The 12,769-nt window shown below is 47.7% G+C and overlaps 1 protein-coding gene across 2 annotated transcripts in view; it reads right to left on the bottom strand.

The window, feature by feature from the left end:
• Positions 1 to 3,898: 3,898 nt before the first annotated feature.
• LOC138246339 (ferritin heavy chain B-like) overlaps positions 3,899 to 12,769 on the bottom strand; it is a 33,542-nt gene continuing 24,671 nt past the window's right edge. For both annotated transcript variants that reach the window (XM_069200851.1, XM_069200852.1), the window contains exons 2-4: positions 11,952 to 12,098; positions 7,135 to 7,260; positions 3,899 to 4,225 (exon numbers count right to left, since the gene is read on the bottom strand). In XM_069200851.1, the coding sequence (XP_069056952.1) occupies positions 4,073 to 4,225; positions 7,135 to 7,260; positions 11,952 to 12,098 (426 nt within the window). In that variant the 3' untranslated portion in view covers positions 3,899 to 4,072. The remainder of the gene's footprint in view (positions 4,226 to 7,134; positions 7,261 to 11,951; positions 12,099 to 12,769) is intronic.

Here is a 12,769-nt window from a genome sequence, read left to right as displayed (position 1 = left end):
CAGTTTGCGGCCCCCGGCAGTGGGTGAGTTCATGGGAGGCTGTGAGGGTGAAGAGCAGAAACCTGGTCTCTCGCTCTGCAGAGAAGGTGCCAGTGGCCAAAGGGGGTGGAGTGAGACGGCAGGCCGTGCAAACATCAATAAAAGAGTTTCCAGAACTCAACGCATGAGGCAGAAGAAAAGGGAACACCTCCAGTGAGAATCTGAAACTGAACAGGGTTGCAGACAGCATATGTTTAAGAACAAAGGGTGCGCTTTAGCGGTGATCCCCATGAATGGTCACTGGGTGCCACAGATTTGGAGTCTTGGGTATGAGGAACAACTTAATAAGTCTCTGGGACAGAATCTAAATGTCGATAGGAATTCACTGTATTCTCTAAGGGTGAGATTTGCAGTTGTACGACCCACCAGAGTACTCCACTGGGGAGGAAAACCAGACTTTACACGTTGCAGCATCAGGTCTCAAGTGGGGATAGTGTGCAATGAGGTGGGAATCGGTGACCTCCAGTTGCCAGCACTGTGGGTAATAGTAGCAGGTGTGTGGAGGTACACCACCCCAACACATATTTTCTTCTGGGTGCAATCCTATGGTGATCTGGGTTGCTGCACATCGTGGGGCCTAACTAGTCCTTGCAGACCCAGCAGCTTCCGCTTCCCTTGGGGCTTCGTTCCAGCAGCACAAGCAGAAGAGAGCAGGGTTCTCCTGAAACTTCATCTTCCCAGGGATGATTGGCAGCCACAAAGGCCAGTCATGGGAAAATCTGATTTTCAATATAATAGGCTCTGATCAGTACACAGAGCTCCCTCCTCCTTTCAATAAGATTACAGTAAAATAAGAAGATCCGGATGCCTGTGATGCCACTAGCTCCAGATAGGCAATGCTAGCACTAATGGTGGGGAAAGTGTAGAAGTAGAGATGTCGCCCTGCACTGGCCCACGTTCTGGTTCTACCGCTGAGGTGGTCTGGGCTCCTGCACATGGTGAGTCCTAGACTCATTTTGCAGACCCAGAAGCAGTAACCGGCCTTAGCTCTTTGCACAAGATACACAAGTCAGAGAAAAGAAAGGACCCAGATCACTAGCTTCCTCTTATACTCAGCAGGGACATCTTAAGACGTTTGGGGGCCCTGGGCCAAACGTATGTTGGGGGCCCCTGCAAGGAACAGCTTTGAATTTATGACCAATTTCAGCCTTTTCATGCCCTCTTTGGCCAGGTCACTAACACTGCTCAGGCACACTCCTCCAAATTCTAAGTGTTTATATCCAATGTTCGGGAATAGTAATGTGTTTTCAATATTGTAATATAGCAGCAGCTGATTAATTGTACAGAAAATAAACTCTGTGACCCACTGCCATTTCCCATATGCGACCTCTTGTTTCGATCTAAAAGGAACTTTTTTATAGATGTTGCATGGTGTTGAAACACATAAAGGGGGTCATTCTGACCCCGGCGGTCTCAGACCGCCGGGGCCAGGGTCGGCGGGAGCACCGCCGACAGACCGGCGGTGCCCCGCAGGGCATTCTGACCGCGGCGGTTCGGCCGCGGTCAGACAAGGAAAACCGGCGGTCTCCCGCCGGTTTTCCGCTGCCCTTGGAATCCCCCATGGCGGCGCAGCTTGCTGCGCCGCCATGGGGGATTCTGACACCCCCTACCGCCATCCTGTTCCTGGCGGTTCGCCCGCCAGGAACAGGATGGCGGTAGGGGGTGCTGCGGGGCCCCCTGCAGTGCCCATGCCAATGGCATGGGCACTGCAGGGGCCCCCGTAAGAGGGCCCCACTGTGTATTTCAGTGTCTGCAATGCAGACACTGAAATACGCGACGGGTGCAAACTGCACCCGTCGCACCCCTGCAACTACGCCGGCTCAATTCTGAGCCGGCGTCCTCGTTGCAGGGGCATTTCCTCTGGGCCGGCGGGCGCTCTTTTGGAGAGCGCCCGCCGGCCCAGAGGAAATGTCTGAATGGCCGCCGCGGTCTTTTGACCGCGGTGCGGTCATTTGGCGGCTCCCTCCAGGCGGGCGGCTCCCGCCGCCCGCCGGGCTCAGAATGAGCCCCAAAGTGATCATTTCTCTGCATAATTGCAGTAAAAGATTGCCATACAATTAAAAGAAAGTGGTGCCCGTAAAGGTGGGGGCCCTGGGCCAGAGCCCACTTTGCCCATGCCTTGAAATGTCTCTGATACCCAGGGATGACTGTAATCAGCAACAGACAGTCCCAGGAAAAAAGCTAACCTTGCATTACAATTGCGTCTGAGCACCACACACTGCTCCCTCCTTCAGTCTAGAACGGTCCCGCAAGATTAGTAGTCCATCAAACTCCAATGTGGGAAGATCATTCTATGTTAGGAAGAGCTTCATTAGATCACTAGATTCAGGGACTGATTCAGAGGAAGCAGCCAGCCCTTTTTTCTTGTCATTGAGAGCTCCGGGTGAGGCCTAGTAGTTTGCGGATCCTTTCCCAGAGCCGTAGCCCATCCAATGTGCTTTCACACAGGTGGACGTACTGTGGTCATGGCAGATAAGACATTGAACAGAGCTGGAGTGCGTGTATCTGTCTCTAGTATGGTGGACGGGCTTCTAAAGGTCAGCTTTTCCCTGGAAGGAGGTCACCTGCAATCCATTGTGGAGGAAGCAACAACAATGGCTTCCTTGCACCCATGGGTCGCCAGACAGATCCTGTCCATAGATGCCGGACGTTCCCCTTTTATGGGGCTATTGTTTAACCTGGGGGAGAAGTAGACATAAGCAAAAAGAAAATGAGAGACAGGGAAGGGTGAGAGATATATAGAACAATAAGGGGCAGAGTAAAGAGGAAAACGTGGTTGCGATACAGACAGAAAGAGACGAAGAATGGGGTTAAAGAGAGTGTAAAAAGAAGCTCTCACAGCCCCCCACTCCCTCCCAACCCACCTCCTGGGGAACTCCTAATGGAGTGATCCACTGAAATGAAATAAGTGAGACTCATTTCAAAGGTACAAGGCATCAATTAAGGAATGGGTGAGACTTCGGGAAATCACATGATTCAAGGCAGTGAATGAGTGGGACACCGGGGCACGATTCCCATAGTGTTAATGAATGAGACCCCAATCGGAGGTCTGCTTCCAGTGATGGATACATGAGTGGTACTCCATTGACGTAGAATGTCGCTTTAGAGCAGTGATTACGGGATGAGTGACTCTCGACTGAAGTGTGTGTGTCAAGGATATGTAGTTCTTAAATGAAATGTGTGGGGCTAGTGGGGTGGCTAGAGTGAGAGTGCACCGATATGTGTGAGGCCAGAGACAGATATCAGCTAGATCCACACTGAAGTGTGTGAGATCAAGACTTCATTGAAGTGTTTCAGGCAATGGATGAGAATGAGTGGGGCTTTATTAAGTATGTGAGGTCAGAGAAGCTAATATGAGAGACCCCTCATTTAAGTGTGTGGGGTCAGAAAAGTTGAACTGAATTAGACTCCATTGAAGTGTGTGGGGTCAGTGAAGTGGGACTGGGTGAGACTCAATTGAAGTGTGTGAAGCTAGGAATTGAAGTGAGTGAGACCTCAAGTGTGTGAGGCCGGGAATGAGACTGACTTCATTGAAGACTCCATAAGGCCAGTGGTAAGGAATTTGTGAGACTATACTGAAGTGTATGAGACCACTGGAGGGATGCGTTGAGACACCCTTAAATTATAGCACTAGTGAATGAAGTATGGGTGAGACTCCGATGAAGTGTATGAGGCTTTTATTGTGAGAGTACAAGTTTGGGATGGAGTAAGCAGGCCTCCATTGAAGTGTATAGTGATTTTGATGTACACAATAGTCTAATACTTTTAATAGGATAAGTGTCGCCAACCCTAGTTTTGATACAATAACAAAATGCCCTACCACCTCCCTTGTGGACAGACTGAGACCAGAGAAATTAGAAACCCTGAAGATCCTTTATTAGACATGCATTGAGGAGTCAGCAATATTGGGCCCTGCGGCATCGTGATATTGTATGATCCACCTCGCCAACAACATAGGATGAAATATCAATGATTACACCACTGACTGCGGAGCGCAGAGATGGATGGGCGTGGCTTGTGGTAATCCAGTGGCCTAGCTGCTCTCCCCCAGGGTGTGCTTGTCGAACAAGTACTCGCCCATGCCGTTTTGGGGCATGCCCAGGCGACGAAGGTTTGTGATGTGGTCCCCTCGTTGCTTAATAGCCTTGACCTGCTCCTCCAGGTACTCCTCCAAGAAGTCACCCAGCTGCGGAAAAAAACAAAAGTCAAAATCCATCAGAAAATGTGAACCCGGCAAACATCACCCTCCCGCTTGGGATCCAAACTGCTCTGATAATCACTGCTGTTTAGACTCAGAATCTGAAGTGGGAGTGTCTATGAGGAAATCCAGTGAGACTGGAGCTTCCAAAAGACTTTCATGTACGAGTCAAAAATCATATCAGAACCTTGCTTGTCCTATGGCTGACCCTTCCCATATCACTGGCCTTTCCACTACTCATGAATATTGAGATTATCTCTGGTTCCCCTACCATCTATATGTTGCTCCTTCAGTCTCTAGTTTTATCAGCTTGAAGAGATTTCTGACCAAAGGCCTGTTTGACGAGCTCTGTTGTAAAGCAGCGAATTCTATGATTTTTAGGATATAGGGAATAAACTTTACTGTCCATAGAGTAAGCCTCAGGTTCTATGAAATGATCTGCAAAATACTAGAAATATCTTTTGAAGCTACTTTAAAATTTTCAAGATCCACTATGCAATTTGTAGCATCATCAAAAATTATTTTTAAATCCCAAACTTTTTCTTTAGAATCCATGGAATGATCTTTAGTTTTTACAAAATGTTTGTCAGGATTTAAGATTCCCAGTCATTAGGATGTAAACATTGAGCTGTGGGATCTCTGGATGTTCTTTAGGATCTTGGTCATTAGGACTGAGGTACTTATTTTAAGATCTATGACACAATCTTTATACTAAAAAATATTTTTGCTCTACAGGTGTTTGTTAAGATCGACAACACAATATTTTGTATCTATACAATAATTCTTAGGATCTATGGCACACTCTTTTCGGATCTACAGGCCATAACTAGTTAGAATCTAAGATGCAATATTTAGGGCCCATGGGATAATCAACAAAAGACGATGTGTGGAATGCTTGTAAACGTCTCAATCACTGGCAATCCCTTGGCCCGCATTTTTTTGCACATTGTGCCACATCAGATTGGAATATGGTCTAAACAATTACCAAATAGGCTGTGTCTGAGATTAATTCAAGCATTCCACCCATCATTTTTTTCTAAATGAGCTGCCATAAGCGTGAGGGGTATGCACGATGTATAGATGTATACTCCGGGCATATTGTGCATTGGACTCCAGTTGCACCTCACTGATAAGGCATACACAGGCCCAAACCAGTCTGGGTTTCTGGTGTTCCTGTCTTTTGGGGACCTGCTCTGGCAGTTGAGGCTGGACTTGTTTCCATTGGAGAAGGATCAAGTCCAATTTGCTTACAGTCAGGCTCTGTCTAGAGTGGCATTGGGGGCAATGACACGATTAAATGGAGGGATTAACTCCCGGACTACATAACAATTTTTTTTTTCTAATTGAGACAATCTTTAGAAACTCCAGCATATTTGAGGGATATTTGACGTGATATTTAGAATCCAAGGAACACTTTTTAGGAGCTACAGCATCATCTCTAGGATCAAAGCACAGTGTTTACTGTCTATACCACATTTATGATCAGTATTTACGATTCATGGTGCAATGTTGGGATCTATGCCATGAGCCTAAGGAATGACCTTTCAGATCTGTGGTGTGACTTTTATGGTCTCTGTAATAATGGTTAGGATCTATTGAATGGTTTTAAGATCCGTGGAACAATTGTTAAGATTCATGGGACCATCTTTGTAATCCAGTGCATAATATTTTACTCTGTGGTACAATGTTTAGGATTTATAGAATTATCTTTATGATCTGTTACAATATGTTTATGATCTATGTCATGATCGTTTGGATCTAAGGAACAGCTTTGGGATCCACAACACAATATTTAGGGTGTATGGAACAATTTTGAGGATTTGTGGGGCAAACATTAAGATCTATGGCATGACCTTTAGGATTTTCTGAACAATATTATCATTGTAATGATCTGGAGGATAAATGGGATGAGTGCGGTCCATAGCACAATCTTTATGGTCCATGGCACAAACACTAGGCTCTGAGTTAGACTCTTTAGGATTTAGGTTAAATCTTTAGCATCTGCAACATGTAGTGAACGGAGCCAATGTATATATTTGGATCTTCTTTTAAATGCCAGTGCACTCTGGGTGTTGATATACTCTGTCCTAATAATAAGCAAAACCTTCATATGCAGAGCTCGTTACCACAAGTGTCTTATGGACAGAGAGGAGCCTTTGTTTATAGGATGATGCTCAACTGAGTGTCAACTATCTGGGGCGAGTAATCAATGGGAATGGTGATGGCCTGTGGGGGTTGATACCCATCAGGAAACCATCCTTTGGTAGCTGGTAATGCTTGAGGAGTATGCTTGTGTGAAATGTTTCACGATGCCATTGGAAAGGTGCAATCAGGAAATGTAAGGCTTTATAAAGTCTTTCAAAATATCCCAATTTCATCACATCTCCAGGGAAATTGCTACACAGAAGCTAGGCTGTAAAAAAAATTACAGCCTAGCTTCCCTGTAGCAATTTGCTTCACAAGGGTTTTCTGTGAGTGGGACATTATTGAGCAGGGAGTCGCTATTGATCCTGGCTGGCACTGGACACTACAGGTGCTGATCCATTGCCCCAGCAGGGCAGTGCTGTGCAAGAGAGGGAGCGGGACAGAGGGCTCCTTACTATCATGACACCATCAATCGGGAGTGAAGAATGGACAGTGATGTAGTAGTGCCCCCCTCAGCCCTTCAGCCCCCCTTTAGCTGTTCTGAGCAGACACTCATGACAGCAGGGTTATTTCCAGCTGCTTTGACAAACTGATTGAGTTACACAGCTTACACTGTATGCGTAATGCAAAGTGTATATATTTGAAATTATGTACCAATATACATGTTCTGCAATTTTGCAGCCCCCTTTTAGGATTCAAATCTCAGGGGGTGATACTCAACTAAAGGTTACTCTACTGGGGCTGTTAGTCACCTGGGGGTCAGTTCTGTCCATGGCCAGCTTGTGCAGGTCCAGCAAAGCCTGGTTCATGTTCTTCTCCATCTGCAGCGAAGTCAGCATGGCATCCAAAGAGTTACCCCATTCGTCCTGCAATGGCTTCTGCAAGAGAGGTGTCAAAGCATATGAAGATTAAATCCATACTCCAGGACTGTCTCTGGGGTATGCATGAGGAACAAAAGGACTAAATATAGGTGGAAACACACCCTAATAGAGCCTCTTTAGCACCCACATGGCACTGAGGTGGGGGGGAGGGCTTACGCTGCTGGAGTACAATAGTACTGATGCAATATGGTGAGGCGGAAGCTTAATTGCAAGACGAAAGTTTACAATATTAGATGGAAACTCACACTGTTGGGGGCCTATGGCACTGACAAAACACTGTAGGAGGAAGCTCACACTGTCGGAGCAGTATGCACACAGAGCACCGATAGAAGGAAGCTCCAACTGCTGGTTCAGTATAAACACAGGGCACTGCAAGAAGGAAGCTTGCGCAGCTAGTCCAGTGTACACATGGGGCACTGCTAGATGGAAGCTTGCGCTGCCGGTCCAGTATATACACAGGGCACTGCTAGAGTGAAGCTCGCACTGCTGGGCCAGTATGCACACAGGACACTGCTACAAGAAATCTCTCACTGCCTCTCCAGTATACACACAGGGCACTGCTAGATGGAAGTTCGCACTGCCGGTCCAGTATACACACAGGGCATTGATAGTAGGAATCTCGCACTGCAGTTCCAGTATAAAAAAAGGGCACTGCTAGATGGAAGTTCATACTGCCGGTCCGGTATAAACACAGGGGCTGCTAGAAGGAAGCTCTCACTCCAGGCCAGCATGCACAAAGCTAGAAGGAAGCGCACAGTGCTGGTCCAGTGTAGACACAGGGTGTTGCTAGAAGGACGCTCGCACTGCCTGTCCAGTATACAGACTTGTTTCTGCTTGAAGGAAGCTCGCACTGCCGATCCACTATACACAAAGGGCACTGCTAGAAGGATGCTTGTACTCCCAGTCTAGTATACACACAGAGCGCTGCTAGAAGGAAGCTTGCATTTGTGGCCCAGTATACACATAGGGCACTACTAGAAATAAGCTTGCACTGCCAGACCAGAATACACACAAGTTGCTGCTTGAAGGAAGCTCGCACTGCCGGTCCAGTATACAAACATGGTGCTGCTAGAAGGAAGCTTGCAATGCCAGCCCAGCATACACACACAGGGCTTGCTACAAAAAAGATCGCACTGCCAGACCAGTATACACACAGGGCGCTGCTCGAAGGAAGATTGCACTGCTGATCCAGTAAACACACAGGGCTCTGCTAGAAGGAAGCTTGAACTGCCAGTCTAGTATACACACAGGGCACTGTTATAAGGAAGCTCACATTGCCCGTCCACAAAGGGCACTGCTAGAAGGAAACTCGCACTGCTGGCCCAGTATACACACAGGGCACTGCTAAAAGGAAGCTCGCACTCCCAGCCAAGTAAACACACATGGCACTGCTATAAGGAATCTTACACTACCAGCCCAATATAAACGAAAGCTTGCACTGTTGGTCTAGTTTACACACAGGGCACTGCTGGAAAGAAGCTCACACTACCGGACCAGTATACACACACTGCACTGCTAGAAGGAAGCTTGCATTGCCGGTCCAGTATAGACACAGAGTTTTGCCAGAAAAAGCTCAAACTGCCCATCCAGTATACACACAGGTTACTGATTGGAGGAAGCTTGCACTGCCAATCCAGTATACAAACTGGGCACTGGTAGAAGGAAGCTTGCACTACCAGTCTGGTATACACACACAGGGTGCTACTAGAAGGAAGCTTGCATTTGTGGCCCAGGATACCCACAGGGCACTACTAGAATGAAGTTTGCACTGCCAGTCCAGTATACATACATGGTGCTGCTTGAATGAAGTATGCACTGCTGATTCAGTATACACACAGGGCGCTGCTAGAAGGAAGCTCACACAACCACTTGCACTGCCAGTCCAGTATACACACAGGGCACTGCTAGAAGGAGGCTTGCACTGCCGGTCCAGTTTACACACAGGGAACTGCTAGATGGAAGCTCACACTGCCGGCCCAGTATACACACAGGGCACTACTGGAAGGAAGCTTGCACTGCAGGCCCAGTATACATGCAAGCTCGCACTGCAGGCCCAGTATGCACACTGGGCACTGCTACAAAGAAGTTCGCACTGCTGGGCCAGTATACACACACTGGGAGTTGCTGGAAGGAAGCTTGTACTGCCATTCCAGTATACACACAGAGCCTGCTAGAAGAAAGCTTGCACTGCCAGTCTAGTATACACACAGGGCACTGTTAGAAGGAAGCTTGCACTTCCAGCCCAATATACACAGTGGGCACTGCTAGAAAGAAGCTAGCACTGCCGGCATAGTATACACACAGGGCCTGCTAGAAGGAAGATGCCACTGCTGGTCAAGTATAAACACATAGCACTGCTAGAAGGAAGCTCGCACTGCTGGCCTGGTATACACACACAGGGCACTGATAAAAGGAAGCTTGCACTGCCAGTCCAGTATACGCACAGGGCGTTGCTTCAAGGAAGCTTGCACTAACGATCCAGTGCACATACAGGGCGCCGCTAGAAGAGAGCTTGCACTGCCGTTCCGGTTTACACACAGGGCTCTGCTAGAAGGAAGCTCGCACTGCTGGTCCAGAATACACACATGGTGCTGCTTGAAGGAAGCTTGCACTAATGATCCAGTACACAAACAGGACGCGGCTGGAAAGAAGCTCACACTGCCGATCCAGTACACACACAGGACACTGCTAGAAAGAAGCTTGCACTGCCAGTCCAATAGACACACAGGGCGCTGCTAGAAGGAGATCACAATGCAGGTCCAGTATACACACAGGGTCTGCTAAAAGGAAGCTTGCACTGCCAGTCCAATATACACATAGGGCACTCCTAGAAGGAAGGTTGCAGTGCCAGTCCAGTATACACACAGGGCACTGCTAGAAGGAAGCGTCCACTGCCAGCCCAGTATGCAGACTGGGCACTGCTAGAAGGAAGCTTGCACTGCCGGCCCAGTATACACACAGGGCACTGTTAGAAGGAAGCTCAACACTGTCAGCCCAGTATACACACATGGCACTGCTTGAAGGAAGCTCTCCCTGCTGGTCCAGTATACACACAGGGAACTGCTAGAACGAAACTTGCACTGCTGGTTCAGTATACACACAGGGTCTGCTAGAAGGAAGCTTGCACTGCCAGTGCAGTATACATACAGGGCACTGCTAGAAGGAAGCTTGCACTGACAGTCCAGTATACTCACAAGGCACCACTAGAAGGAAGCTTGCACTGCTGGTCCAGTATACACACAGGGCACTAATAGAATGAAGCTTGCACTGCCAGTCCAGTATTCACCCAGGGCAGTGCTAGAAAGTAACTCACACTGACAGTCCAGTATACACACAGGGCACTGTTAGAAGGAAGCTTGCACTGACAGTCCAGTATACAAATAGAGCACTGATAGAAGGAGGCTCACACTGCCGGCCCAGTGGACACACAGGGCACTGCTGGAAGAAAGATGGCACTGCAGGTCCGGTATACACACAGGCACTGCTAGCAGGAAGCTCCCACTGACACCCCAGTATACACACAGGGCACTGCTGAACAGAAGTTCCCACTGCCAGTCCAGTATACACAAAGGGCACAACTAGAAGGAAGATTACACTCCCGGTCCAGGATACACACAGGGCACTACCAGAAAAAAGGTTGCACTGCAGGTCCATTATAAGCCCATTGCACTGGAAGCTTGCACTGCTGGTCCAATATAAACACATTGCACTGGAAGCTTGCACTGTCGGTCCAATATAAACACATTGCACTGGAAGCTCGCAAGGACGGTCCAGTACACACAGAGGGCACTGCTAGAAGGAAGTTTGCACTGACAGTCCAGTATACACACAGGGCACTGCTAGAAGGAAGCTGGCACTAATAGAGTCCTATTAAATAGACTGATCAGTGCTTGGGGAAACCCTGGCTGATGGATCCCTACAGTGCTGGTGGTAGTCTGCTGGTTGGAAGCTTACACTGCTGGACACATTAGTGCTCACAAGGCAATGCTGATTAGAAACTCACAGTGATGGAGTCCTATATCAAAGCCAGAACAGTGCTGGAGTCACAGACACTTCTGCAGTCCTAAAGCACTGATGTGGTACTGTTGTCACAAAACTTAAACTGCACATCACCCACTCTATCACCACTATCCTGACAACTCCAGCATCCCTCTAATTTCATCTGCCCCCTCTCTCTTCTACAATCACACCCCTTACTTACGCTTACTCCCACTTCACTTAAAGCCCCTTCACTTCTATAGCCCTCACTCACCTCATCACCATCTCAACTCACATTACTAACTGTCTGGCGTATAACATCTTCTCAGTTTAACACTTACATCAGTGTAACAATTCACTGTACCTGTAACTAACCAGCTCCTGTTTGACTTCCAGTGCCATTTCACTTCACTAGCCTGCCTTCAAGAGTACCAGCTCACCTGATCACCCCTCACCTCATCAATGCCTCTCACCAAACAAGTCCTTATAGCTTTAATGTCTCCTCACTTCACAAGCCACTTGGACTTCTTTAGTTCCTACACACCATCACCACCTCATATCACAAACACTCTTAACTCAGTCCTCCCATTTATCAACTCACTCACCTTGACCTCCTGCAGTAAGCATCATGCACACTCACCTCAACATCCTGCTGTACGTACCACGCGCAATCCCCTTGACATCCTGCAGTAAGCACCACGCGCACTCACCTTGACATCCTGCAGCACCACGCGCCCACCGCGCTTGTTCTGGTACTTCATTAATTTCTCAGCATGCTCGCGCTCCTCATGGCTCTGTTCCTTGAAGTACTTGGCCACGTGGCTCAGTGCCACGTCGTCCCGGTCGAAGTAGTAAGACTAAACAGAGAGAGAGAGAGAGATGAGTGAGCATACAAGGGAGCATATCTGCACTAGCAGCTCCCTTTGGCCCTGGACTCCAAAATCCATTCACAGAACATAGGAAGCTGAAGTACTTTCTGTGGACAGTGTGGATGAGCAGGCAGAGGTGTTTTTTTTATTGTGGTGAGTAGGGTATAGTCTACCACTGACAGTAAGTGGCAGAATATTGTTTTACCATGGGCTACAAGTTGTAACCATGTACTCATAATGAACAGAAAGGTGTAAGACTTGTAAATGATTACAATTATTAAAATTGTAGGGTGTTTTCACTAAGACAATCAGTGTGCATTCATTCTGGGCAGGACAGTGTAGACCTCATAGGTGTAGGATATGTGCTCAACATAAACAAGAAGATCAAGGGACAGTGTGGTACAGGTCATATGCTCACGATGAACAGGTAGGTCTAGAGTGTCTATTCTTCATGGAGTTAATACTACACAAAGATGAAGAGCATTTGAATGGAAGGATACTATTAATATCCTAATATCTAGGACTTTAAAAACGCATTACAGAGGACAACTAGACAGGTGTTGCTCAGGGTATGTGAGGTGACTGGCTTTCTGCAAGCTTCACCAGGGTTGTTTCCTGTTGCCTTTTCTCTTCCTGCTGGCCATAGACTAGATCATGAA

This window comes from Pleurodeles waltl, chromosome 7, assembly GCF_031143425.1.
Source record: "Pleurodeles waltl isolate 20211129_DDA chromosome 7, aPleWal1.hap1.20221129, whole genome shotgun sequence".
Classification (NCBI taxonomy): Eukaryota; Metazoa; Chordata; class Amphibia; order Caudata; family Salamandridae; genus Pleurodeles; species Pleurodeles waltl.
Note: the sequence above shows the minus strand (reverse complement) of the source record. Positions and strands in the feature narration are given on the sequence as shown.